Here is a 27,018-nt window from a genome sequence, read left to right on the forward strand (position 1 = left end):
TGGGTAATAAATATAAAAGAAAAGTCTAAACAAATGTGGCTAAATAAACAAGTAGGGGAGGAAATGGAAAAGACAAGGCAGGCATTTAGATTCTTAAAGTCTGAAGGGATGGAGGCATCATATCGGAATTATAAGGAACGTAACAAAAGTTGCAAAAGGGCAATCAAATTAGCAAAAGAAAAAGGAATGCAATAGAAAGTAAGATTAACCCTAAAAAGTTCTTTAAGTACCTTAATAACACAAAAATTAGAAAAGAAAACATAGGACCATTTCAGTGTGAGATGGGCAGGCAAATTATTGGATAAGAAAAAAGCAGAGATACTGTATTAAATACATTCTCTGCCTCTATATTTACCAGAGAGAAATCAATTGCAATAGTAGGGCTGCAGGAGGAAGCCACAACCTCTATATTAATGAACAATTGGTTAACTGAGGAAGAAGTGAATAGGCGGCTTGATAAAATTAAAGTAAATAAGGCACCTGGCCCTGTTGGCATATATCCAAGAGTTAGTAAGGAGCCAAGTTCAGTAATAGCCAAACCGTAACATTTAATATACAAAGACTCCATTTCTACAGGCTCAGTATCACAAGATTGGCATAAAGCAGACGTGCTGCTTGTGACGGTAGGGGGTACCAAGCATCACATAATAAAGGTGAAGCCTGGCTGGCTGCCCCAATACCGTGTGTAATGGCTGCCTCTGTGAGGCTCATTTTGACCTGAATGTAATGTATTTCGTGTAACCTCTTCCAGATGAGAGCTATGTCACTGTGTGATATCTGGAAGGGTGAAAAACATGCGCCTTGGGGAACGGGAATTGTATATGTAAAAAGCACTTTTATTCCCTGTGGTAGTATGTTCCCCATACAGTTAGTAAGGCAGCCAACCTTGTGCTTTGTGTTGATAGCATTTCTCTGTATGCAGACACAGTGATTCACTTAGCTGGGCTGCATATGGATAAATGCTGGTTCATGACAGAGCCTGGGAGCAGCTTGAGTACCTTGACAATGGTGAGTGGGGAAAGGCTGTGATTCAGGTCCGGGGAACTGGTTCTCAGTGGTGCAGAGCCTCTGTTCTCCTGAAACGCTGAGACGCCTAAACCACAGGGGGTATAGGGCTGGCCATAGGAACCATTGCCAGGTCGCAGCCCCCTAGGCATGATTCCAATTGGCCAGTTCAAATTTCCCGCTCGCCAGCGGCTCCCTCCCTGAGGGGCGGTCTAAGGTGCCTAGGCTGGCCCCTTCCTCTGATTGGTGCAGTCGGACGAGGCCTCGTCCTCCGATTGGCTGCACCGTTACGATCCGTGATCTGATTGGTCGGCGGCCTCTGCTCCATGAAAAGTTTAGGAGACCGAGAACTATGTAAGGAGCGTGACCGATCAAAGGACCAGACAAGTTCTTGGAGTTTGGATGGAGACGGTGACATCACGGTATATTTTTATCTGTTTTCTACATAAAGTCTATTTCATACGGATCTGTACTATGTTCACCTCTAGCCCTTCACCCTGAGGTAATCTGTTCACAGCACCAATCCATCCAAAGAAGGATATTTTGCCACAGTTTGAGAGACGTGCCTTTTTGGATTTAATACACTGTGAGTAGGCAATCTATAAGAGCCAAGATTCCCTAGTGATCATTCATCTATTCCATAGGTTTTGCACTATTGTATTTCTTTTTTGGGTGATCTGTGTTTTGCTCCCTCTGGATCTTGGAAGAAAAAAACCCCTAGTCAACCAGATACTGGTATTTTATTTTGTGCTAGTTTTGACACAGTAAATCCCACAAGTATGGTCGCAGGGCCAGCAATAAAGCTTTTCTATTGGACGCCAGGTTAAGCACTGACCCTGTCGCCATTTTGTTTCTGATAGGCACATATACTGCCCAGTGCCAGAGCGAGGGAACCGGGATGTTGTGAAACTACAGAGGAGATCTATTAAACAAAAAAACCCAATAAAAACAAAAGATAATAAGATATATAAGAATTATAGTGATTCAGTTAAAATACAAATATACATTTTTCATAGATCTCTTCCTTATAAAAGGTGATTGAATATTTAAGATCAAAAAAGTTGAAATGAGTACTATTTAAAAAAAAATGTCAACCAACCCTACATAATCCAAGTGAGGAAGTAATATTGCTGAAATCAGTATACTGTTGAAATTAATATATTACTGAAATGGACTGGGGGGGTCTCTGGACAAGGATTGAAGGCAATGTTCTGTATCCATTTTGTCTGTTATGTTTTCAGTCTCCATTTTGTGTGTAAGGTTGGGGCCATGGTGCATTCGCCCGCCCAGAGGCGTGCGGAGGCTGGGAAGTGACCTGCATGAAGCGGGTGCTTTCCCTCGCCATGGGGGGCATGCCTGGGGGCGTCACGGAGCTGGTTCGCCCTCATTGGGCGACCTGCTCACGTCACCAGCCTGTCGCGCAAAGAAATATGTTTCAACTGATTTCTTGCGCAACGCGCGCCCCCTCCCACACCTCCCACACACGATCACTGCCTTAAGGCAGTCTGATCGCTCAGCATGCGGACGCGTCCACATGGTCTGCAGCACCATGGCCCCAGCCTAAGAGCAAGTTTGGTTTGAATGTGTTTCGCTCACAGTAGATTTACGACTGTGTCTGTAGTTTACGCCAACATTCCTGGTGTAAGGTTGTACTTGGTTTCTATAGACAACTGTTTTAAGCCAGTTTTAATGCTCTGTAAGATGAATGGTTTAAGAATTAAGGAGTGGTTATTATATTCTGCCTGATAACCTATTTTGAACAAAGGAATAAAAATGTTCTTAAAAGGCTGTTTGGACACTCCCTGGCAGAGAGTCTTATACACTTTTGAATGTGTATGATCATACTCGGCAATAAACTTCTCATTATCAAACGAACCCATGTCTGTGAGTTTGCAAACAACAACACAAGTAATTAATAATTTTATGGTATATTATAAACAGGTGCAGGCTCTACATTGACCAATTATTCTAAAACATTAGGTATTTGAGGGGTGTATTCAATACCTCACATCTCCAATTATAGGATGTTTGTTTTTCAACTCATTTAGACATTTCATTAAGAAGTTTCCCACTTTTGTTGCATGATCAGTAAGATTTTCCTTCTCGATAATGTCCAACACTGCCAAACCAATTACGCACGAAACTGGATTTCCACCAAACTAAAATAAAATAAGAAGATAGTTACAACTATACACTTTTTATGAAATTTTCTGCATAGAAAATAATTGTTCTACTGCCTGGTGATTCCATATGTGAGTTTAAGGAAGCAACTTAAAAAAAAAAAAAAGTGCTGAACTTTGTGTAAGGGTACTTTGTACAGCAAATATAAATACCATTTGTGGGTACATTTGCATGTCTCAGACAGGTCTGCAACCCTGTCTTTCCCCCATTATCTCTCAGCATACAATGCTTCCACTGCAGCCAGGGATTCTGGTTAATGACATGCAAATGAGCACTCACAGTGTGTCATTTTTTGCTTCTTGTCCATTCAAATATGGACCCCAATAAGCGTATGCTTGACGCATTACACAGATTTTCAGCAGAGCCTGGGTTCTATCCCCTCTATCTCAAAAAGCTTTTTTGGAGGTAAAAATAGATAAATAGGTGGCCCGCTGCTGAAGAAGACGAATTTGCATTAGCACCACAACAACTGCACATTATTTACAATAGAAGAGTGTGTACAATTATTTTATAAACCTTTAAGTAATAATGTTTAGTGTGATTAGTGCTTTAACAATAATGTTAATTTCTTAGTGCTAATAAATATTGAACATAATCTTTAAAAAACAACACATTTAGCAATACATACTGTATTAAAGAATTCAACTCCAGTTGCCGTAAATGAATCAGCAATTTCTTTTGTCGTGACAACACACGATAAAGGATGTCCATTTCCCATTGGCTTTCCCATGGTAACAATGTCAGGAACAAAGTCTTTACCCTGAAGTTGGAATGCCCAAAAATGTGTGCCAACTCTGCCAAAACCAACTTGGACTTCATCAACAACAAACACACCTCCTGCCGTTCGGACATGTCTGAAATACATTGGCAATAATATTTCTGAGATCTGCAAAGTTTAATAAAAAGTGTTTAATAGTTTCAAAGTGGTCCTTTTTGTGTCATCATTAAAGATTGTGGAACAGTATGATTCTTATAGTGACACACTGCTAACATACTAGTCTATATATTGATATGTGCATATTGTATGTATACAAAACAAACACTCATTTATACATGCACAAACATTTATGTATGTAACTTTTTTTTTTAACACACATTGAAATGAGACACTCTTCCCTGAGTTACGTATGACAAACTCTGTCAAGAGTTAATTTTTTGGGCATACATTTGAAAAAACGAATAGCCAGCATTTTAAAACAAATATTAAAAATGATATACAGTAGACCATCACATTGTTGTAATTTAACGATACTGCACATTTATGATTTTTATAAATCATAGTTCTCCAAAACAGACCATTCACTTTTGCATTTACATTTCAATAATACATAATACATTTCAGTGCCAAAACCAATACCAACTCTGCAACTTTCTGGAAAAAGCCTTCTGGTGGAATTATTTGGCCTCCGACACTAGGCAAGGATTCAGCAAAAAATGCTGCAATCTGCAAGAGAGGTAAGAAATACTGGTTACAAACCTTTAGAATGAAGAATGATAGAAGGTCTACAGTACCTCAAAGTCAACTTATATTAATATAATTCTTTCTTGCCCGATGTCCAACTGACTGATGTGCAAAAATTGAAAATCCCAGTTAAAATAATAAAAAAACATTCTTATTACAGAAAACTATAATGCCAGCCTCCCTCAACTTGCTCCATTGACCACACACCATGCAAAGTTGAATTCTCACAAAGTTAAAAATAAATGTTTACAGTGACAATGTAATTACGACAATAATATGCCTTGGTCTTCTTTTTACATTTGCACTGCCACAATTGAACACAGGAAGGGATTACAAACACTGCAGTAAAACGTTATACTCAAACTGGCATAATTAAATAAGCAGTTAACATCACAGTGCAAATCAACAAATCTCCTACGTCTAGTTTGGCAGAGGAGAGATATGCAGGAATAATCCTCTGGTAATGGTCTCAGTGTTTCAGAGGTCCTACGAGGTAACTGAACAAAACATTTAAGAATAAATACTTATCTTACAGAACTTTCCCAACAGAACATTCCCAAAATGTGCCAATGACAAAGGATATAGGCACTGAATTGAATTTTGCTATGGAGTGAGAATTGCATAGCCAAATTCCATCCTGCGCCTACATCCTTTATACTACCTACCAGTTGAGGAAATCAAACTCAGAGTGATAATGACTAAATGCCCACTGAGATAGGAGCCAACGATGAGAATAACTAGTGTACATTTGATGGTAGACCAAATGCGTGTGAATACTGTGTGTACAAATAAAGTATCTATATTAGGGCATGATCTGGTTCACAGATGTTGGCAGCAAAACACAAACATCTCCAAAGTCTGGGAATACAGAGAATACCCCTAAGAGTTTAAGCAGACTTCCACTTTTCCCCTGTAGAAGAGGTAAGGTTATCACTTGACAACCATTGCGGCATCTCACTCCTATCAATATCAGAATCTACTATGTGTTCAAATTAAGTGTTGCCACCTAGGCAGGGAACACCCTGTGTAGAAAACCATTTGTTTGAATGTGCCTCAGATGTGCTAATTAAGCAGACAGAACAACATTGTCAGGTGACTTTAGGCCTATATAAACCCAGTCAGAACAGCTAGTCTGCTTGCAGCCCATATCCAAGTGGCCCATTATAAGTGGCATGACTATTGAACAACTGAAGTTTAAAAGGAAGTTCAAAAGAAGTGAAGAATAAGTGGACACCCCATTTGGCCCTGATTCCTGCATTTGATCTACGCTGGAAAGGAGGATATCATCTATACCAGACTGCATCATTACTGCTGTGATGCTGCCTTTTCCATTTATATTTGCTGTGACTTCACTTCTTCTCAAATTATGCACTTCTTTTTACCAGCCTCAGTATGTCTCAAATAGAGGCAGGGTGAATGTGATGCTCCCAATAGTACCAGTCCTTGTAGGACATCCAGTATTAATAGAGGTCCACACAGGGTTAACCTCAGCCGCGTTGGAGTGCCCCCAATAAACTAGATTGGCATCTGGTGGGACAATTGTGGAGTCAGCCAGACCCTCACTGCATAATAATATCAGCAACCCAAACCAGTGTATAGAATTAAGCGGTCAATGACCAAGGTAAGCAGGACAAATGAAAAGCACTATGGCTATGTACCTGTACTACCAGGGGGGCACTCATGTCGTCGGCGGCGTGCAATCCATCTGGTGATGATCCAAGGATATAGAGAGCGTTGATGGCGCACTGCCAGAGTCCTGAGAAGATAAGTCAGGAACAAAAAATAGCCAGGCCACTCCAAGGATGAAAAAAAGGATGTGAAGTTTATTGCATGCTGATGAACACACAAGGTGGACAGGAAAACGCACCTACGCGTTTCGTACTTAATGTACTTTATCAAGTGCATTAAGTACGAAACGCGTAGGTGCGTTTTCCTGTCCACCTTGTGTGTTCATCAGCATGCAATAAACTTCACATCCTTTTTTTCATCCTTGGAGTGGCCTGGCTATTTTTTGTTCCTGACTTATCTTCTCAGGACTCTCTGGCAGTGCACCATCAACGCTCTCTATATCCTCAGTATGTCTCAAACTCTATTCATATATCTCCATCTCTCCTTTCTTCACCACTTCTCAGTTCACATGAACTCCTTTCTTACCTGCGTCCTCTGACACCACACAGCTATATCCCCTGCACTAAAAAAAGCCCCTACAAATCCTCCTCACACATCCTCTTTCTATCCATGCTTCTCCTCCTTGCTTCTGGGGATATCTCTCCCAATCCTGGTCCCTGTCTTATTTCAACTTGCTCTCGTCCTCGCCTCCCACATGCAACTACTACTCCTTCTGGTGCCAACCCCTCCAACCTCATACCCATCCCCTGCCACCCTCCCTCCTCTCTCCCTTTCTCCTGTGCCCTTTGGAACGCACGCTCTTTTTCTAACAAGTTCCTCTCTGTACATGACTTCTTTCTCTCTCACTCCCTGCTTCTCTTTGCTATAACTGAGACCTGGCTCACTCAGTCTGACTCTGCTCTGGAAGCTGCCCTCTCCTATGGTGGCCTTTCCTTCTCCCACACTCCGCGCCCTGATGGCAGAGGTGGAGGCGTGGGGCTCCTGCTCTCCTCTGTCTGCCATTACCGAACCCTTCCTATTCCCCCCTCTCTTGCTTTTCCCTCCTTTGAGGCTCACACTGTCCAGATCTTCTCTCCTCTCCCTGTTCATGTGGCGGTCATCTATCGCCCACCTACCTCTACTCATCCCCCTTCTGCCTTTCTCTCTCACTTTGAATCCTGGCTCTCTTTCTTTCTCTCCTCAGACTCCCCTGTTCTTCTCCTTGGGGACTTCAATTGCCACATTGATGACCCCTCTCTCTCTTGGGCTTCCCGCTTTCTTTCTCTTACCTCTTCTTTTGGCCTTCAACAGTGGACTGCAGCCAGCACCCACAAGGATGGCCACTACTTAGACCTGGTTTTCACTAAAAACTTCTCTCTCTCTGATTTCTCCATTTCCCCTTTTCCTCTCTCTGACCATCATCTCATCTCATTCTCTTTATCTCGCTTCTCCCCTTCTCCACCTCCATCTACCCCCCGGTTCTGCAGAAACCTGCGCTCTATTCACTTACCTGACTTTGAGTCCACTTTACGCTCCTCCCTCTCCTCTCTCAGCTCTGCTACAGACCCTGACAACCTGGTCAGAAAGTACAACTCTGTCTTGTCCTCGTCTCTTGATCTACATGCCCCGCTTTCTCTCTGCTGCCCTCGCCCTTCTAACCCTAGACCCTGGCTAAATTCCCACACGCGCATGCTGCGTTCCTCCACTCGTTCCTCTGAACGCCTCTGGAGGAAGTCTCACACTCTCGCAGACTTCCTTCACTACAAATTTATGCTATCCTGTTTCAACTCTGCCCTCTCGCAAGCTAAACAAGCCTACTTTTCTGCACTAATCAACATGCACAAGTCTAACCCACGCCGACTGTTCTCTGTCTTTGATACTCTACTCAAACCACCCTCAGCTGCCTCTCCTTCCTCCATCTCCGCTCAGGACTTTGCTGACTATTTTAAGGAAAAGGTGGAATCCATACGGCAGAACATCCCGTCTGTTTCTTCCCCCCATCCTACACCTCTTCCTAACTCTCCTCCTGCCTTCCTTGAGTCTTTTTCCACTGTCTCAGAGGAGGATGTGTCGCTGTTGATCTCCTCTTCTCCCTCTACCACTTGCCCTCTTGACCCCATTCCCTCCCATCTCCTAAAACCTCTAGCTCCTACTATAATCCCTACGCTTACACACATTTTTAACTCCTCCCTCTGCTCTGGAACCTTTCCATCCTCCTTCAAACATGCAACAGTCATACCATTACTCAAAAACAGCAAGCTTTACCCTACCTGTCTTTCTAACTATCGACCTGTCTCCCTCCTGCCTTTTGCCTCTAAACTATTTGAACGTCTTGTATTCTCTCGCTTGCTCCATTTTCTCAACACCTATTCTCTCCTAGACCCTCTACAATCTGGCTTCCGCACTGCTCACTCCACCGAAACAGCCCTCACTAAAATAACTGACGACCTCCATGCTGCCAAAGACAGAGGTCATTACACTCTGCTCATATTACTCGACCTCTCTGCAGCATTTGACACCGTGGACCACCCTCTTCTCCTCCACATTCTCCATACTCTAGGTATTCGGAACAAAGCTCTATCCTGGATCTCATCCTACCTCTCCCATCGTACTTTTAGTGTCTCTTCTGCTAACACCTCCTCCTCCTCTATTGATCTCTCTGTGGGGGTACCCCAGGGCTCTGTCCTGGGACCTCTTCTCTTTTCTCTGTACACACTCTCTCTAGGTGACCTAATAACATCTTTTGGGTTTAATTATCACCTCTATGCCGACGACACACAAATATACTTTTCAACACCTGACCTTACACCTGCTGTACAAACCAAAGTTTCTGAATGTCTCTCTGCTATATCATCCTGGATGGCCCTCCGACGCCTTAAACTCAACATGGCTAAAACAGAGCTCCTCATACTTCCTCCCAAACCTGGCCCTACTACCTCCTTCCACATTACTGTTGGAACTACAATCATTCACCCAGTAGCCCAAGCACGCTGCCTAGGGGTCACATTCGACTCCTCTCTCACATTCACCCCTCACATTCAAAACATTTCTAAAACTTGTCGCTTTTTCCTCCGCAATATAACTAAGATATGCCCTTTCCTCTGTTTTTCGACTGCTAAAACTCTGACTCAGGCCCTCATTCTCTCCCGTCTTGATTACTGTAACCTCCTGCTGTCCGGCCTTCCTGCCTCTCACCTGTCTCCCCTACAATCTATCCTAAATGCTGCTGCCAGAATCACTCTACTCTTTCCTAGATCTGTCTCAGCATCTCCCCTCATGAAATCCCTCTCCTGGCTTCCGATCAAATCCCGCATCTCACACTCCATTCTTCTCCTCACTTTTAAAGCTTTACATTCTTCTGCCCCTCCTTACATCTCATCCCTAATTTCTCGGTATGCACCATCCAGACTCTTGCGTTCTTCTCAAGGATGTCTTCTTTCTACCCCCTTTGTATCTAAAGCCCTCTCCCGCCTTAAACCTTTTTCACTGACTGCCCCACACCTCTGGAATGCCCTTCCCCTCAGTACCCGACTAGCACCCTCTCTATCCACCTTTAAGACCCACCTTAAGACACACTTGCTTAAAGAAGCATATGAATAGCACTGTGGATATTCTAAACACGATACATAATGCTTGACCCCCTGCAGACGCACTTACCAGAACTCCCTCCTACTGTCTCTGTACGTTCTCCCTACCTACCAATTAGACTGTAAGCTCCTCGGGGCAGGGACTCCTCTTCCGAAATGTTACTTTTATGTCTAAAGCACTTATTCCCATGATCTGTTATTTATATTATCTGTTATTTATTTGATTACCACATGTATTACTACTGTGAAGCGCTATGTACACTAATGGCGCTATATAAATAAAGACATACAATACAATACAATACAATTGACTTGACACAAGCTCTTGACAACCAAAAGAGCAAGTCTCTGGAAGGTCCTTAAGGGGGAGATTCCCCATGGTCCATTGCGAGCTAACGCTTTATCTGCCAATCAAGTCACCAACAGAACTTAGTGAATCGCCCCCATTTTCAGTAATGCTAATTTCCGCCTCCTCAGAGTATGAAAAAGGAACGCACATCAACTACCAAACAGATGGTTACATCTTTAACCTTAGGATATTGAGAAACCAAAATAGCTGAATATATATTCGAAGAGCTCCTATTTGCGGATTGTGGAATACTTGCTTTTTCTATCAGGGTCCTACAGGACCCCCATCTGCAGAGGATTTCAGCTTTACCATCAACATGTAGTCATGCTCCAATCTGCCATCCCCAGCCTATCTACAGCCAACCTATTATCAGAATAATTAGAAAATACTTAAACATGGTAGACAAATGTGCCTATAATTGGAAGCCTGTTTTGCAGGTCATCAGTAACTGATATCTCTTCACATTTCTGGAGTAAACATGTATTTTTTTCATCTGAAAATAAATTGTCTAGAGCAATGGTTCCCAAAGTGGGCGATACCGCCTCTTGGGGGCTGTGGAAATACCTATGGGGCCCCAAGAGGCAAGGGGGTGGCAGGGGGGCGCTGGAGGTGGGCCCCTCCGAGTGCGTTGGTCCCTTATTTACAACTGACCAGGCTAGGGCCTAGAGCGAAACACCTTCCTAGCTTCAAGTTTCCGCATGGTGCGGAAATCTGGTGAAAACTATCAGCATTTTAGTAAACACGCCACTAGAACTCTAGTCAGATCAGTATACCGCATTCTGAGAAACTGTCGTCACTGCGTGTGATTTGTTTCTTTGTCATTTCTCTAGTTTTTGCTGGTAAGTCCTGAACATAATAGTATTGAGTGTGGTATTTATTTTCCTGTGTTCTTGGTTACTGAAATAACTTATGGTTAACCGCTCACCAATTGATAATGATAGAAGCAGCCGGTGCAAAGGAATAGTATTGACAGAACAAACAAACAAGAAGACACAGATAGTCTCCAAAAGATCCATTTTAACTGCAGAGCAAGGCTGCTATATGGAATAGGGGTACAATACTCCCTGACAAATAGTCTGATAAGCTATATGGGGTACAGAAAGTAACCGCCCCCAGCACTGTGGGAGGACAGTTACCAATAAAAGCCTGATATAGGCAAAATAATAAAGTTTTATTAAATGCAAAACAACGGCGCATACTCAAATAGCATAAAAACAATTAAAACGCAGGGTGATGGGTAACACCAGAAGGGAATGAAATGAATAGTCCAATGTGTAATGGATGTAATTTACCCTAATGGTGGTGGCTAAATCTAGGTGTGGGGTAGGGTGAGGAGGTATCTATCAATGACAAAGGGGACAAATAAATGTATATATCATATGTTTGCCTAGGCACATCTGGGGTCGTGTAAGGAACCATATATGGTAAACAGGAGTGAAATGGGTTTAAATGAGAGCCATCCACAGTCTGTGTAAAGCATATGGAGTGGACTTCTAGATACCACACTTGCAATTAGGATACTTTGGTTTTCCTGACACATAGACTTTATTTGGAGTTCGGTTGTCAGATTACCATTTATGTTGTGTCAACTGCATCCTGCCATTACCACTGCTAATTACATTGCTACTTACTTCGATTACACACCTTTGCCATTAACACTGGGAGGAGGCTCTATCTAGGGAGACATATCGTCATGGTACACATATACATAGGTGTTCCTGAGCCTATTTAGACAAGCATATGATATATACATTTATTTGTCCCCTTTGTCATTGATAGATACCTCCTCACCCTACCCCACACCTAGATTTAGCCACTGCCATTAGGGTAAATTAGATCCATTACACATTGGACTATTCATTCCATTCCCTTTTGGTGTTACCCATCACCCTGCGTTTTAATTGTTTTTATGCTATTTGAGTATGCGCCGTTGTTTTTTGCATTTAATAAAACTTTATTATTTTGGCCTGCACTAGGCTTTTATTGGTAACTGTCCTCCCACAGTGCTTGGAGCGGTTACTTTCTGTACCCCATACAGCTTATCAGACTATTTGTCAGGGAGTATAGCAGCCTTGCTGTGCAGTTAGCAGCCTTGCAATATAGCCTTATAGCAGCCTTGCCATATGTCATATAGCAGCCTTGCTGTGCAGTTAAAAATGGATCTTTGGGAGACTATCTGTGTCTTCTTGTTTGTTTGTTCTTGGTTACTGAACCTGTTGATTATGAAGTGGGATTTTTAGCTATATAAGTGTTATTTTGTGTCGCAGCCCGCCCAATAAGAATAGTTCTAGGTTATATGAATATAAAAGGGCCTATGCACTAAAGGTTCATAAAAAAAATCCGGGCCATTTAAATCACCGTTTTTATGAGCGTTGCTATCACTGTATTCAGAAAGCCTTCATTACCTGTCATAGCAAAATTCACAAAACGGGCGATTAGCCGGTGATCTGATGAACGACCCTCTGAAAAGGCCTTACTGGCGAGTTGTATCTGCTGCAGAGAGAGCTGCCCTGAGAGAGCCATCTCTCCCTGTGCAAATATCGGCCGAAATGTATGTGTATAAATTTTAATTTTGTTAATAGTTTAGATGAGCAGGGGGTCTCCTGAGCTGAACCGTATTGGTTTCAGCATCAGGGACCCCCTACTTCCCGAGATACAGGCCCCGTTATGGGGTGCCGGTATCTCCTATGCATTTTATTCCCATGGTCACGTGACGCAGACATTTAAATGCATAGGAGATACTGGCCCCCCATAACGGAGCCTGTATCTCGGGAAGTAGGGGGTCCGGGAGGCTATCCGCTATGGTAATGAAGTTTACTGTAAATGCATTTTTATTGCATGGGATTCATGCTAGGGGTCTCTGGTGCTAATATTAATGGATATCAGCTCCAGAGATTCCCGGCATCAATCCTATGCAGGAAAAATGCTTTTTTTTTTTCTAACTCCCATCTTGCCGCTTCTCTGCAGGTTTCCAACACCTTTACGCCAACTTTTTCTGGCATGAGGATTTTGTGATAAAATCACCATTCTAGAGCGGTGATAGGCGTTCATAGCCTAATCACTGCTACTAGAATTGCGCGAGTTTATGAACATGCTGAAAAGCGGTGATAAGCCCTCGGTGATTTTTTTTATGAGCAATTTTTTTGACCGATTCAGTCTTTTATCACCCACTTATTACCGCTTACTGAATAGCAGTAGGCATTTTGGGTGATAAGTGCTTGATAAGTGGCTTATGAACGCTTACTGCATAGGTCCCAAAGAGTTAAAATGTCTCAATAACGGTTTTTAAAAAATGATTAGAGAACCAATATCTAATAGGTAAACACAACGTTGATGTGTCATTTTTAACATTTAATGCAATCAAAAGTCTTAAAAAAGATTCAATCAAAACAGGGTGCCCCTCCATACATACCGCCCCCTCCTCTATTTATTTACTTTTACGTTTTGGTGATGTTAATGATGCATATGCACTTATTTTGACATTATTTCAATACATTGTAATAATTAAATTCTTGTTTCAGAATAGAAATGGAAAAAGCAGAAAAATCAAAGACAATGTAATTTGGAATATCTGAAGTATGGATTTATACCAGCACCAACAAACCAGCAGCTGCCAATGTGCCTAATATCTGAAAAAGTATTTTCTAGCGAGGCAATGAAGCCTTTCAGACTGATTGAACATTTAAAGAAGGCACATCCTAACAAGGCAGACAAGAACGTTACTTTTTTTTCAATCACTTCATAAGCGTCTAACACTGTTAAGCATGTTTTGCAATATTTTGCAATGCTTCCCAACAAAACACGATGGTTTGCTAGCATCATACAACATTTCATTGTTGATTGCGGAGTCTGGAAAGCCACACACAATTGGTGAAGAACTCTTAATTCCAGCAGTTAGTGAGGTTCTGAGTACTGTTTTGCTAAGTCACCACACAATATAATTAAGACGATTCATCTCAGCAACAATTCAGTGCATAGATGCGTAGATGAAATGGCTGAGAATGTGGAAGATACACTGTGCAGCACACTAAGGACAACATAATTTGCATTACAGCTGGATGAGTCAACTTTGACAGGCAATGAATATTTGCTTTTTGCTTATGTGCGCTTTATAAAAGACGAAAGCTTGGCTCAAGAGTTGTTACTTGCAAGGCAACTATACTAAAGGAGAGTTAATATTTCGTGTTGTTGAGCAGTTCTTCAAAGAAAAGGAAATTCCGCTTACTAACATACTTACGTGTGCAACTGATGGAGCACCATCAATAACTGGTCACTACAGTGGGTGTGTTGCTTACTTGAAAAAAGCAGTGCCAAATCTCTTTACCATTCACTGTGTCATTCATCGCCAACATCGTGTTGCAAAAAACCTCAGTGATCGCCTGCACAAGTCATTACACACTGTCATTACTGCAGTGAATAAAATTAAAGTCCATGTTCTCAGTGATCGACTATTCTGGGAGCTCTGTGTTGAGAATAATGAAGATTTTTAACGTTTGCTGCTTCATACTGAAGTTCGTTGGCTATCAAAAAGCAACTGTGTGAGATGCTTTTACGACCTTTTTGACACTGTTGTGGAGATTTTTGAAGGCACGAATGCTTTGCTCAGTGATGAACTTAAAGAGATCAGGCGTGACAATGCTTATTTATCAGAACTATTTGCAAAGTTCAATTAAATGAATTTGCAGTTGCAAGGAAATTAGGTCAATCTTATCAAGGCCAAATCTGTAGTATCTACGTTTTTTCAAAGTTAACTCTATTCAAGCGCAATATAGGTCGTCACGAACGATACCAATTTCCGAGCCTGTCTGAGCTAGAAGAGAAAGTGAGATACAAGATGATGATCTGCAAGTTTTTTGTGACCATTTGAATATGCTGCATGAAGATATGTCTGAGCGATTTGAGGATCTTCTTTTGATGGAAATTCCAGACGGGGTGATAAATCCATTTTCAGATACTGAGGAAGTTGGGGTGGTGAAGGAAGAACTAATTGAGTTACAAAATGACATTGAGCTGAAGCCAAAGTTTAAGAAATCGTACCAAGAGTTTTGGTTACAGAAGGAAATTGCTGATCCTGCACTATGGACAGTGGTTAAGAAGCTCCATGTTGCATTCCCAACATCATATTTGGTGGAACGTGGCTTTAGTGTGGTCATTCAAATTCTCTCCAAGCAAAGAAACCAACTCCAGATTACTAAACGTGGTGATTTAAGACTCCTGTTAAGTAACGTTAAACCAGGCACTGGAAAACTGGTATCACTTCATCAAGCCCATCCATTGCAGTAAGAATGTACTGAACATAGAAGTAATTACTATATATTGTATCTAAGATTCTTGCTAAATGACTATCAGACTTTGAAAAGCTGATATTACTGGATCAAGTTAATCAATTTTGTTGAATTAATTAAACTAAAAAGTTGTAATTGGATTTTGAATAAATGTGCAATTAATTGTTACTGTTTTGAATGTTATTGTTATCTTCCTTAGTGGGTCGTGCAAACCGCTATTCTGAATAATGCGTTTTATAGGGTAGGGGGCACTGGGATGAGTTTATGGAATCAAGGGGTGGTGACCTGAAAAAGTTTGGGAACCACTGGTCTAGAGCAAAGACGGTGTACCACACTGAACCAACATTGCTGTGTACTACACTGTTGACAACACTGTTGTCTCCTCTACAGATCGGAGCCTTGGACTCTCTGTAGTCGACACATACGCCAGCTACTATTTCATTAATTCTGCCTGTGCCAGATCCTCAATATCTCCCAGCATAACAATGTAAAAAAAACGGAAGTTCTCTCTCATAGCAACCTGAAAAGCACTGAATCAGTTCTAGTAAAAAACCATGTTCACTCCATCCAAATTGATTATATTAGGTGACCACACTGTGCTCAGCATGACTAACATGACATGAGTTTAAAGAGGCATGACCCCCATTTCAGTTGCTTGGCCATGAATTGTCCTTTCAGAATTAATAGATAATGCTGCAAATCTACATTGGAGGAATGGACTATATGCCTACAGATGCTGATGTTTGCTATTTTTCCATGGATCCTTGTATAAATAAGCAACACAGCAACACAGCAACACAGCAACACAGCAACACAGGAGTGGCTCAGTGAGTAAAGACACTGACTGCCACTGAGAGTTTGAAGTAGGGGAGCCCGGTTCAATTCCCGGTGTCGGCTCCTTGTGACCTTGGGCAAGTCACTTTATCTCCCTGTGCCTCAGGCACCAAAAACATAGATTGTAAGCTCCACAGGACAGGGACCTCAGCCTGCAAAATGTCTCTGTAAAGCGCTGTGTACAACTAGCAGCGCTATACAAGAACATGCTATTATTATTATTATTATGTGACACCCCTCCCTTATGTGGTTTATACACATACACTACTTATCATTTATATATAATTTTATTACTTAATAAACACTGGACAAAATAACAGAAAGCGCTCGCTCTACCTGTAGGGTGCTACCTAAGGATATTAGCTTCCTAGGAACCTTACTTTATAAACAAGTGGGGAGAAAGAGAGATATCCTTTTGATCGGTGCACTCCTAGAAAATCCCAAATGTGAGCCGGTGTGGAAATAAGCACTTTGCAAGTGTTCGTACCGGCTAAGGTATCTCTTAGCACAATTAAACCTTGTTCCTATGTCAAAGGGATAGCCTGACAGGTGGGTCATAGGTTGAAAGTGTAAGCACAGATACCTGAATGTATAGGGTATTTGTTGGATCAGTATACCACTAAAATTAAAGTTTAATACATCATAGAATAAAATTAATACTCAAACTTAAAAAAAAACAATTAAATATGAGGGTAACTGATGGGTGTATGTGGCTGATACAAACACTGTAAATTGTGGGTGTATGTAGTCGTGTTATCAAAGCTACGATAGCTAGAAAAATACCAGACTAATAACTGTGACTAGTCTCACTGGCAATATGAGCCTATTGTGTAGATATTGAGGGTGTCTGAGGAAGCTATTACTAATAGGTTCTATTAGTTGTAGAAACTGTTTACAGTTAGTCCTCGCTATCAAACGTTTCACTTTACAACGAATGGCATATCCAACGCTTTATAATGCAACCCTAAGGGCCGTTTTTCGACGCCGGAATGCGTTATCCGACGCCTGAATGCGGTATCCAATGCTCACTGCCACTGATTAACATGGGACTCAATTTACAACGGTTTCCGTATCCAACGCTACTTCCAGAACGGATTCCGATGGATAAACGAGGACTGCCTGTATAGGTTAATGGTTCAAAGGTATTTCAGAAAGAATTCTTAGGCTAAGGTCCCACTGGAGGCTGCTGCACGCGCGCTTGACGTCCTGGTGGCGCGTGTACAGCGCTAGACCGCGATCTGCAGACACAGCTCTCAGGTGAGGGGGTGGAAGGGGTGTGGCCAAAACGGGGCAGGTGGGTGCGGTCATGACGGGGGGCGGGCCATGATGGAACCACAAGCATAGGCTATATGCATAGTATTGACCATATTTACAATGCAAATCAGCAGGGTGTGTGGGGTCAATTGCTTCTGCAGCATGTACACACGGGAGAGAGAGAGAGAGAGGCACAATGGAAAAGGGCCCTTTTAAATATCCCCCTCTTTCCCCCCATGATAAACCAGGCAGCAGGAGATGGCTGGATGAAGCATAGAATGACACAGCTCTATAAACCTCATTTGGACAAAACGTTGCTCTAAAAACAGCATATAAAACACACGTCTCAGAAATGTGTATGTATGTATATATATATATATATATATATATATATATATATATATATATATATATATATATATATATATATATATATATATATATATATATATATATATATATAAATAATATAGTTTATTTTTTTAAACGATCATGAAATAAAATGATGGGAGGGGCAGGGGCAGGAGCAAACCGCCTCTCTGATTGGCTTCCTGGCACACCATGTGACGCATCGCCACATGGGAACACAATCCTGTTGTAGCTGGCTAACGTGTCACAGTACGCACTGAGCCAGGAAGCGAGGAGGGACTGGGGACAGCTAAGGAGGCAAGGGGCTGACTGGTGAGACCGCCGGCTGCAGCGGTCACCTAGCCTTAGTAGCAGTCTGCGTGCTACAATCTAGCTGTTGGGACAGTGTACCGTATTTGGACACATTTACAAACTAAAGTTTCTCTCACAGAGATAAAGATGTCAATTGGTAACTGGCTTAATTGAAGTGAACTCTAAACACTTGTTTCCTCTCAATACTCTGATTAAAAACTCCCAGAGGCGAAATAGAGCTGATAATACAGTATTGGTTGCAATTTAGAGATCTCTGTTAACTGTGGTTAAATCAGTTCCAAAAAGATACACTTTAGCGCGGTAGTATGCTCTATAACCGAGGTGGGCAACCCTATCGCCATTTGCCACATGTGGCGAATTGGCAGGCTAAGTGTGGTGAATTTAATACTGATCTAGTCTAGCCCCACATTCCCCCTCCAAGAACTCTGTTCTGTTTCCTGCTCTGCATAGCTATGCAGACCCCATGCAGAGAAGCACTCCGCTGTCAATCTGCCTGTCTCACCTTCACGGCACTGCATCGAGGGGGGGGGGGGAAGCTGCTCCATTTCCCTGACTGAACAATTTGTTGGTTCCCTCTGTCCTGTCTCCCCTCCTTGCTCGCTCTGCTAAACTTCCCCTCCTCCACTCAGCTGAATTTGGGAGCGCTCGTTCCCTCTGTCCTGTCTCCCCTCCTTGCTTGCTCTGGTAAACTTCCCCCCCTCCCCATCCTCCACTCAGCTGATTTTTGGTAGCGCTGGTTCCGTCTGTCCTGTCTCTCCTTCTCGCTCAGGTATGTTGGTGTGTGTGTGTGTGTACACAGATGTAAAAAACACGTGTGTGTGTGTACACAGATGTAAAAAACACGTATGTGTGTGTTTGTGTGTATATATGTGTGTGTGTGTGTGTGTATATATATATATACACACACACACATATATATATACAACACACACACACACACACATATATATATATATAATGTGTGCATGTGCGCTCGCGTGTGTGTGTGTATGTATATGTGTATATATATATATATATACACATACACACACACACACATACACACACACACACACACACTGTGTTGTTTAAAATTTTTGCATGGTGTGGCTATTTTGACTTTTAATTCGCCACACCTGTGGCTACATTGAAAAATAGGTTGCCCGCCCCTGCTCTAAAACAATACACATATGATGACAGAGTTGCAGGTCTAGCAAGGGTATGGATCAGCCCTTGAATCCAGGGATGGCTGCTTACTATAATCAGTTGTTTTTATAGTGTACGGTGTTTGGAAATATTTGAACGCTTACGCTTTCCTAGCAGAGATAGAGATGTAAATTAGTAGCTGGCTTAACTAGAGATTAACTAGAGGACTAAAATAACCTCTAATATTTCTCTGTGTTTTGCTAAAAGACTAAAAACAAAAGTAATTTGTAATGAGAATAATCTATCTGTTATACTGTAGATCACAGATATACTAATGCATTTTTGGTGCATATTACAAACATAACTTATAGCTAAAGATATACTTTACCTGTCGATTCTTATTGTGAGCTTCATCTATAATTTTTTTCACATCATTGGCGTAAGCTGTGGCTGGATCTTCATGGTCTGCTCTGTAAAGTCCTTTGTAAGTATCAGGAATAGGAGCCTGCAATAAAATATTTCACTGCATAAAAGGAACTTTGGGTAACTAACGATTGCATTGTTATTGTGAAATATATTATTATGAATATCATACCACATGTACCCACTTCTTTTGGCCTTCCAGCTTTCGGAATTTATATGGACTTATGTCAATAAGTGATGTCAGATGTCCATGATAAGCACTTTAAATAAAAACACAAAATATTGCACAAAGGTTAAAATGTGTTAAATATAAATTATTATTTACACATAGTTAAATAGTAGATGAGGTTGAAAAAAGACATACGTCCATCAAGTTCAATCTATGCTAAATTTAAACAACAGATACTTTATCCTATATCTATACTTAATCCAGAGGAAGGCAAACAAAAAAAACCCAGAGTCATATCATCCAATGATATCTCATAAGGGGAAAAATAAATTCCTGCCCGACGCCAAGAATTGGCAATCAGATAACTCCCTGGATCAACATACTTCCCATGTTTACTTATTTGGTATATCCCTGTATATTTTTCCTTTCTAAAAAGATGTCCAACATTTTTTGAACAAATCTATTGTATCTGCTATCAAAGTCTCCATGGGTAATGAATTCCACATTTTAACTACCCTTACTGTAAAGAACCCTTTCCTTTGTTGCTGGTGAAATCTCCTTTCCTCCAACCTTAAAGGGATGCCCCCAAGTCCTTAGTACTGCCCTTAGGATGAATATTTATTTTGAAAGCTCCCTGTACTGTCCCCGAATATATTTGTATAGAGTTATCATATCCCCTCTTAGACACCTTTTCTAATGTAAATAAATCTAATTTAGCTAGCCTCTCCTCATAAGTTAGATTGTCCATCCCATTTATTATTTGGTGACTCTTCTCTGCACTCTCTCTAATTCCATAATGTCTGTTCTAAGGAGTGGTGCCCAAAATTGTACTCCATATTCAAGGTGTGGTCTTACTAATGCTTTGTAAAGGGGCATAATTATGTTTACTTCCCTTCATCCATTGCCCATTTAATGCAAGATAAGATCTTGTTTTCCTTTTCAGCTACAACATGACTATGGGCACCATTGCCTCGCCTGCTGTCTACAAGCACTCCTAAATCCTTCTCCATCAAGGATTCCCCCCAATTTATTCCTATTTAATTTGTAAGTTGCTTGTTTATTATTGCTCCCAAATGCATAACGTTACTTTTATCTGTATTAAACCTCATCTGCCATTTACCTGCCCAAGTTTCCAGTCTCTCCAAGTCCTTCTGGAGAGTAATTACATCCTGTTCTGATTCTAATGCCTTACGCAATTTAGTATCATCAGCAAAGATGGAGACTTTGCTCTCTATGCCAACCTCAAGGTCATTAATAAACAAGTTAAAAGCAGGGGTCCCAGTACTGATCCCTGAGGTACTCCACTCACGACCTTAGCTCAACCTGAAAAAGTTCCATTTATGACAGCCCTCTGTAGTCTATCCTTCAACCAGTTTTCAATCCAGGTGCATATATTTTACGGAGTCACATTTGCTTTATTTTGTACACCAACCTCTTGGGTGGAATCGTATCAAAAACCTTTGCAAAATCTAAGTAGACCACATCAACTGCATTACCCTGGTCTAAATTCTTACCTCCTCAAAGAAACAAATAAGGTTAGTTTAGCATGATCTATCCTTCATAAATCCATGCTGACTATTACTAATAATTTTGTTTTCCATTAGGTATTCCTGAATAGTATCCCGTATTAACAAAAGAAAACAGCGCACAACGCCAAATAGTGAAGCAAATTCAACAATATATTATAGAATTAAAAAGGGGGTAATATATCTGCGTACATGAAAAAAGTTGGTAAAAGGCATGTAGTGTGTATCACACTGTTTACCACTCGGCAGCTGTTAGCTGTAGATTCAGGTGCTTGCTTCCCTCTGCTGCTGCAGCTCAGTTGATTCTGGGGCAGGACGTCAGTCTTTTCACTCCCAAGGGGATTTCCCTTCATGCAGCCAGGTTCAGCAGCTGGTACTGGGGCTCGGTGAAATCGCTCCTGCTTCCTGGCCGATATGAAGCTGCTCCTGTACCTCGGCAGGTGTATCCTCTGCACAGAGGTTAAAACGCAGCTTGCTGGGGTGCCCTCAGCGTGCCACGATGCCGCTCCGTCGCGGGACGCTGTGTAATGGCGTCACTGTCTACACAGCAGTGGTGGATTCAATAGGGAAGTTTGAACAGTCTTACAAAGTCTCTCACAAGTGTCCAAAACAGCACACAGGATGAAATAAAAACAGGACAGGCCAATACATAGACAAAGGCCAATGTAAGCAGATATAAGGCAATAGAATGTTACATCCAACTAGTTTCGTAGAATTAACCACTTCTTCTGCCACTGCCGCCACGATCAGGTAGGCATGGGGGGGAGGGCGTGGTTGATAATGATGAGGGGGACTGTTGAAAGGGACTGGGAGAGATGATGAAGGGTGCTGGGGAGATGTAGGGTGCTGGGGAGATGAAGGGTGCTGGGGGAGATTATGATGAAGGGCAGTGGGGGAGATGATGGGTGCTGGGGGAGATTATGATGAAGGGTACTGGGGGAGATGAAGGGTGCTGGGGGGAGATGATGAGGGGTGCTGGGGGAGATGATGAGGTACTGGGGGAGATGATGAAGTGATGAAGGGTGCTGGGGGAGATGATGAAGGGTGATGGGGGAGATGATGAGGGGTGCTGGGGGAGATGAAGGGTGCTGGGGGAGATGATGAAGGGTGCTGGGGGAGATGATGAGGGGTGCTGGGGGAGATGATGATAGGTGCTGGGGAGATGATGATGAAGGATGCTGGGGGAGATGATGATGAAGGGTGCTGGGGAGATATGTTGTTTTGTGTATTTTTTGTATGTCTGTGGTCTCACCAAATAAACCACATTTTATTCAACAATGTTGTCCTGCCTAGTGGATTGATCCAAGAAGGTACAAATGTGGTAAAAGTGCTGGTCTTCCGTGACAGGCATTTAAAAAAAGAAATGTATAATTTTGAATAATAAATGCTGTTTTACACATGTGGCCCGAATCTGTTTTCCTTGGAGTATTTCGGCCCTTCTCACTTTACAAGTTGTGCAGGCCTGCATGAGATTCTCAGATGCTGCAATACTTGGGGGGGGGGGGGCTTGTGCACCCCAAACTGGATACTGGGGAGCAGCAGTTTTCCTCCCAGCTTCCAGGCTCTAGAAGAGAGACTGAAAAACCAACCCTCTCTGCTCTAAATACGTGTTCTAGTAATTAGGAGAGCAGGTGAAGGAAACCAACAGCATTAATCTCTGGCCTGGAGTTTCTATCCCACTGTCTCAGCAAATGTGAAACTGTGGAATGGATCATTTTCCCCCTTTTTTCCTTAAAATCGGACAGACAGCTGCCTAATATTCTGGGACTATGTCACATATCCTCCCCCCAGCTTACACCTTCTGGGGTGAGCGAACATGGATATCCAGTGTACAGAAGTGTCCCCTCTAAACACTTGAGCTAATTCCCACCCAATTAAGCATTCACTTGAAACTAATATGAACCTTTTCCTAAGAGTTCCATTTGACTGTGCAGCAATTACTGACACTATGTTTCGCAATAACACACTATTCTTGATGAACCTTTTTTGTTGCCTTTAAATAAGGAACCATTTTTCTTAGTAACAATAACTTCCTATACCCCAGCGTATGATAAACCTTATCTGTATATATATTCACGAAACCAGACAGTTTCCATCACCTCCCTGGGGTTTTCCTACTCTAGAATATGAAATTATATAGAAAGGGCCATTAACTTTTTACATTACCTAGTAATCTTGTTCAGGGTCGTCACACTATATACTAACTTGTAGTCTTACCTACATTTTCAGGAAATACAACCTTGCCATATTCATGTACTGCTCATCCTAGAGGCATAATACCACATAACTATACTAGTTTATTTGCAAGGTTAAGTGTCCGTGACATAGTCCGCACGTTATACCTAATCGGTTAGTTGCCACACATTTTATTTTCCCTTGACTTCCAGTCCATTACATCCTCAGACTTAATTTCCGGATTCTCCTTGGCTCCACACTGTGGTCCAGAGTGGCGAGATCTGGAACTCTTCAAGCACAGTGTTGGCCTTCGTCGCCTCTGCATTCCAATCTTTGAACGTTCTAGGCTCTTCTTACTGAAATGTCTCCTCTCAAGAAAATTTCCACTCAGAAATGTTTGATTTCTGTTTTGGGGCAATTACCAGGCCTTTGGGTTTTGGAGACCTAATTGCTTCTGTATAAACGCAGTCCATATTAACAATGTCATCAGGATTTTCCATCCACTTTGTGTTTTCAGGAACTGCCACCCACTTGGCTAAAACATCTTCTGTGGTGGCCTGGGTGTCTTCACGTGCATTAGTTTCTGTAGGATACAGTCGCTTGGGCTGGGCCAATACCTTTTCCTGTAATGGACACACCTGTGCATTACTGTACCGCATAGCTTCCTTTTGTCTTAACTCTACTGCCATCTTTTCTATGTACTGCTTCTGTGACCCAAGTGTCTGTCTTAGGTTTGTAACCTTTTTCTCCAACTTCATCTGAGGAACCTCCTGCTGGGCAGCAGTAGAGTCCAGCGTAGCGTCCAGCTCAGTCTTCAGAGCCTCGAGCTCCTCGCCCAGGTCCCTCTTTTGTTTCCCTGCCATCTTGCGGCCAGTATGCTCAGACTCCAGGTCCTTCTTCAGGTCTTGAAGCTGTCCTTCTCTATTTCTTTTTCCACTCAGTGCGGCTGCTAGTTTAACTTCTTTGGAGTTGAGTCGCGATTCCACGTCTGTCAGCTGATTCCGAGCAAGGTTTAACTCTATTTCCTTTTCTCTATTCTTGACCTGCAGCTGCTGGTGCTCCTCCTGGACCTTGTCCAGCTCCGGCTGCAACCGGGCCCTCTCATTGGCCGTGTGGTCCAGCAGCTTTCGGGTATCGGCCATCTCTGTTTCATAGCGCAATGTCAGGCAGGCCACCTGACGGATGGGCACCTGCTGCCTCTCGGCGAGCTGTGTCTTGCGCTCAGTAATCTGCACCTGCAGCTCTTTAATTTGATCCTGCAAGTCCCCTCTTAGGGCCTTCACCTCTTCCCGGTGCTTGCTCGGGCTTGTATCAGAGCCTCCTTCATATTTTGGAGTTCTGCCGTTTTTGTCGCTAGGATCGCTGCTGCTTCTGTCTGCTACGCCTCTTTCTCCTGAGTGTACTGACTTTTGGGGATGGTACAGCCTCTCTGCTTCTCCATGTCTTGTTTCTGGACCTTCTCGTGCTCCCTCTCATACAGAGTCACCTGGCTTCTAAGCTCTGCCTCCAGCGATGCTCTTGTGATGCTCAAAGTGATTTTCAGCTGCTCTGCGGGGACACACTGGGTATTCAGATGACAGGCCCAGCATACTAAATTAATCTGCAGGTACGAGTCGTCATCATCATGATCGTATGGCCTGAAAGGACACTGTTTTGTATGATTACGCACATTGAAAAACAAACATTTTACGTCGGCCATTTAAAAAACCCGGCAGGGAAAACTTGACACTCAGCACTTTGCTTTGGCGTTGGCTGTACACTCTTTTCATACCCGACGGGGCAGACTTTACACACAGCACTTGCTAGATGCCATTCACTTTCTAAAGCAAAAATGTTTGGGTTTTCTGCTTGGATTCAAGGCCTTAACATATCTTCATCTACTGACCTCTCTGCGCTATTGCATCCACACATTCTCTGTGTATGCTGTAAGCACAACTGGTCATACACAGTGGACAGACTTCACTCACAGACTATGCCCTTTACTTCGGCCGGGAGGCCATTTTAAATCCCCACGTTTTTTTCCTCAAACCCACAGACCTTTCAGTGTCTGCCCGCACTCATCAACCATATGTGGCAAATTTTTCCCTTTATGTAGCGCTGCCGCTTGCCCAGGCTCTTGCTGCAACAATCTTCTAGGGTTTGTTTTATATACCAGGGGGACAAACACGTGTATACACACAAGGTGCACTCAGCCCTCAACCTTCAGCTGTTTATTTCTCCATTAGTGACACTACAGTTTTCAAAACAAACTCAGAAAAATAACATCTACTCCTGTCAGGAGTCTAACTCACATGCATATCCCTATCTGCAATATTGTCTGGCAAAGCCAGTTACCAACTTAAAATAACACACAGAGATAACATTGAGTTCTTAACTGTGAGATGGGGACAGCATCCCATTAGATCCTCAGATGCTGCAACACGTGGGGGGGGGGGGGGGGGGGAGGGGTCATCTACCCTGAACTGGATACTGGGGAGCAGCAGTTTTCCTCCCAGCCTCCAGGCTCTAGGAGAGAGCATGAAAAAGCAACACTCTCTGCTCTAAATACCTGTTCTAGTAATTTGGAGAGCAGGTGGGGGAAACCAGCACCATTAATCTCTGGCCTGGAGTTTCTATCACACAGTCTCAGCAAATGTGAAACTGTGGAATTGATCATTTTCCCTTTATTCCCACTTTCTGCCTTAAAATCGGACAGACAGCTGCCTAATATTCTGGGACTATGTTACAAGATCCCTACAAACATTTTCTTTATACTTACCGCCACTGCTAATTTCTATCCACAAGGTCTCTCCATTTTCATCATTCCCTTCATAAATATCTTCCCTTATAGTAGGTTTTAGATACGGTTTAACATATAAGCATATATTGCTCGATCCTTCCGAAAAAGGGAATAACCCTCTAAATTAACTGCCCAGTCATGAGTTTCATCCCACCATGTTTCAGTAATGCCTATGATATCATACTGTTCCCTTGTAGCTATTAATTCAAGCTCCCCCATTTTAACTATCAGGCTTCTTACATTAGAAAACATGCATTTTCAGCCTGTACTATTATCTTATCTGCTCCCTCCTTTCTGCGCCACCTTGGTTTAGTCTTTAGAAGTTTTCTAGTATTATCTGTATTTACTATAGGTGTCTCGCTGCTGGTCAAACTCGCACTTGCCTCCATTCTACCTCCAAAATCCCTTGCTTACCTCATCTATTCTATTTAGTTCGTTTTCTGTTTCATTCCCCTCCCCCCTCCATCCTAGTTTAAAATCTCCTCCAACCTTTTTAACATTCTCCCCTCTAGCACAGAAGATTCCTCTTCATTGAAGTGCAATCCGTCCCTAGGATAAAGATGGCACCTCTCAGA

The 27,018-nt window shown here is 42.4% G+C and overlaps 2 protein-coding genes across 3 annotated transcripts in view; one reads left to right on the forward strand and one right to left on the reverse strand.

The window, feature by feature from the left end:
• The window catches only part of HNRNPAB (heterogeneous nuclear ribonucleoprotein A/B), a 91,666-nt gene extending 76,021 nt beyond the window's left edge, over positions 1–15,645 (forward strand). The window contains exon 9 of the mRNA XM_075601606.1: positions 13,714–15,645. The gene's annotated coding sequence lies outside the window, so the exon portion shown is untranslated. The remainder of the gene's footprint in view (positions 1–13,713) is intronic.
• PHYKPL (5-phosphohydroxy-L-lysine phospho-lyase) overlaps positions 1–27,018 on the reverse strand; it is a 132,811-nt gene that overhangs the window by 45,798 nt on the left and 59,995 nt on the right. For both annotated transcript variants that reach the window (XM_075601604.1, XM_075601603.1), the window contains exons 5-9: positions 19,967–20,054; positions 19,760–19,876; positions 4,548–4,630; positions 3,815–4,040; positions 3,010–3,164 (exon numbers count right to left, since the gene is read on the reverse strand). In XM_075601604.1, coding sequence (XP_075457719.1) covers positions 3,010–3,164; positions 3,815–4,040; positions 4,548–4,630; positions 19,760–19,876; positions 19,967–20,054 — 669 coding nt within the window. The remainder of the gene's footprint in view (positions 1–3,009; positions 3,165–3,814; positions 4,041–4,547; positions 4,631–19,759; positions 19,877–19,966; positions 20,055–27,018) is intronic.

The sequence above is a fragment of the Ascaphus truei genome, chromosome 5 (genome assembly GCF_040206685.1).
Source record: "Ascaphus truei isolate aAscTru1 chromosome 5, aAscTru1.hap1, whole genome shotgun sequence".
Taxonomy (NCBI): domain Eukaryota; kingdom Metazoa; phylum Chordata; class Amphibia; order Anura; family Ascaphidae; genus Ascaphus; species Ascaphus truei.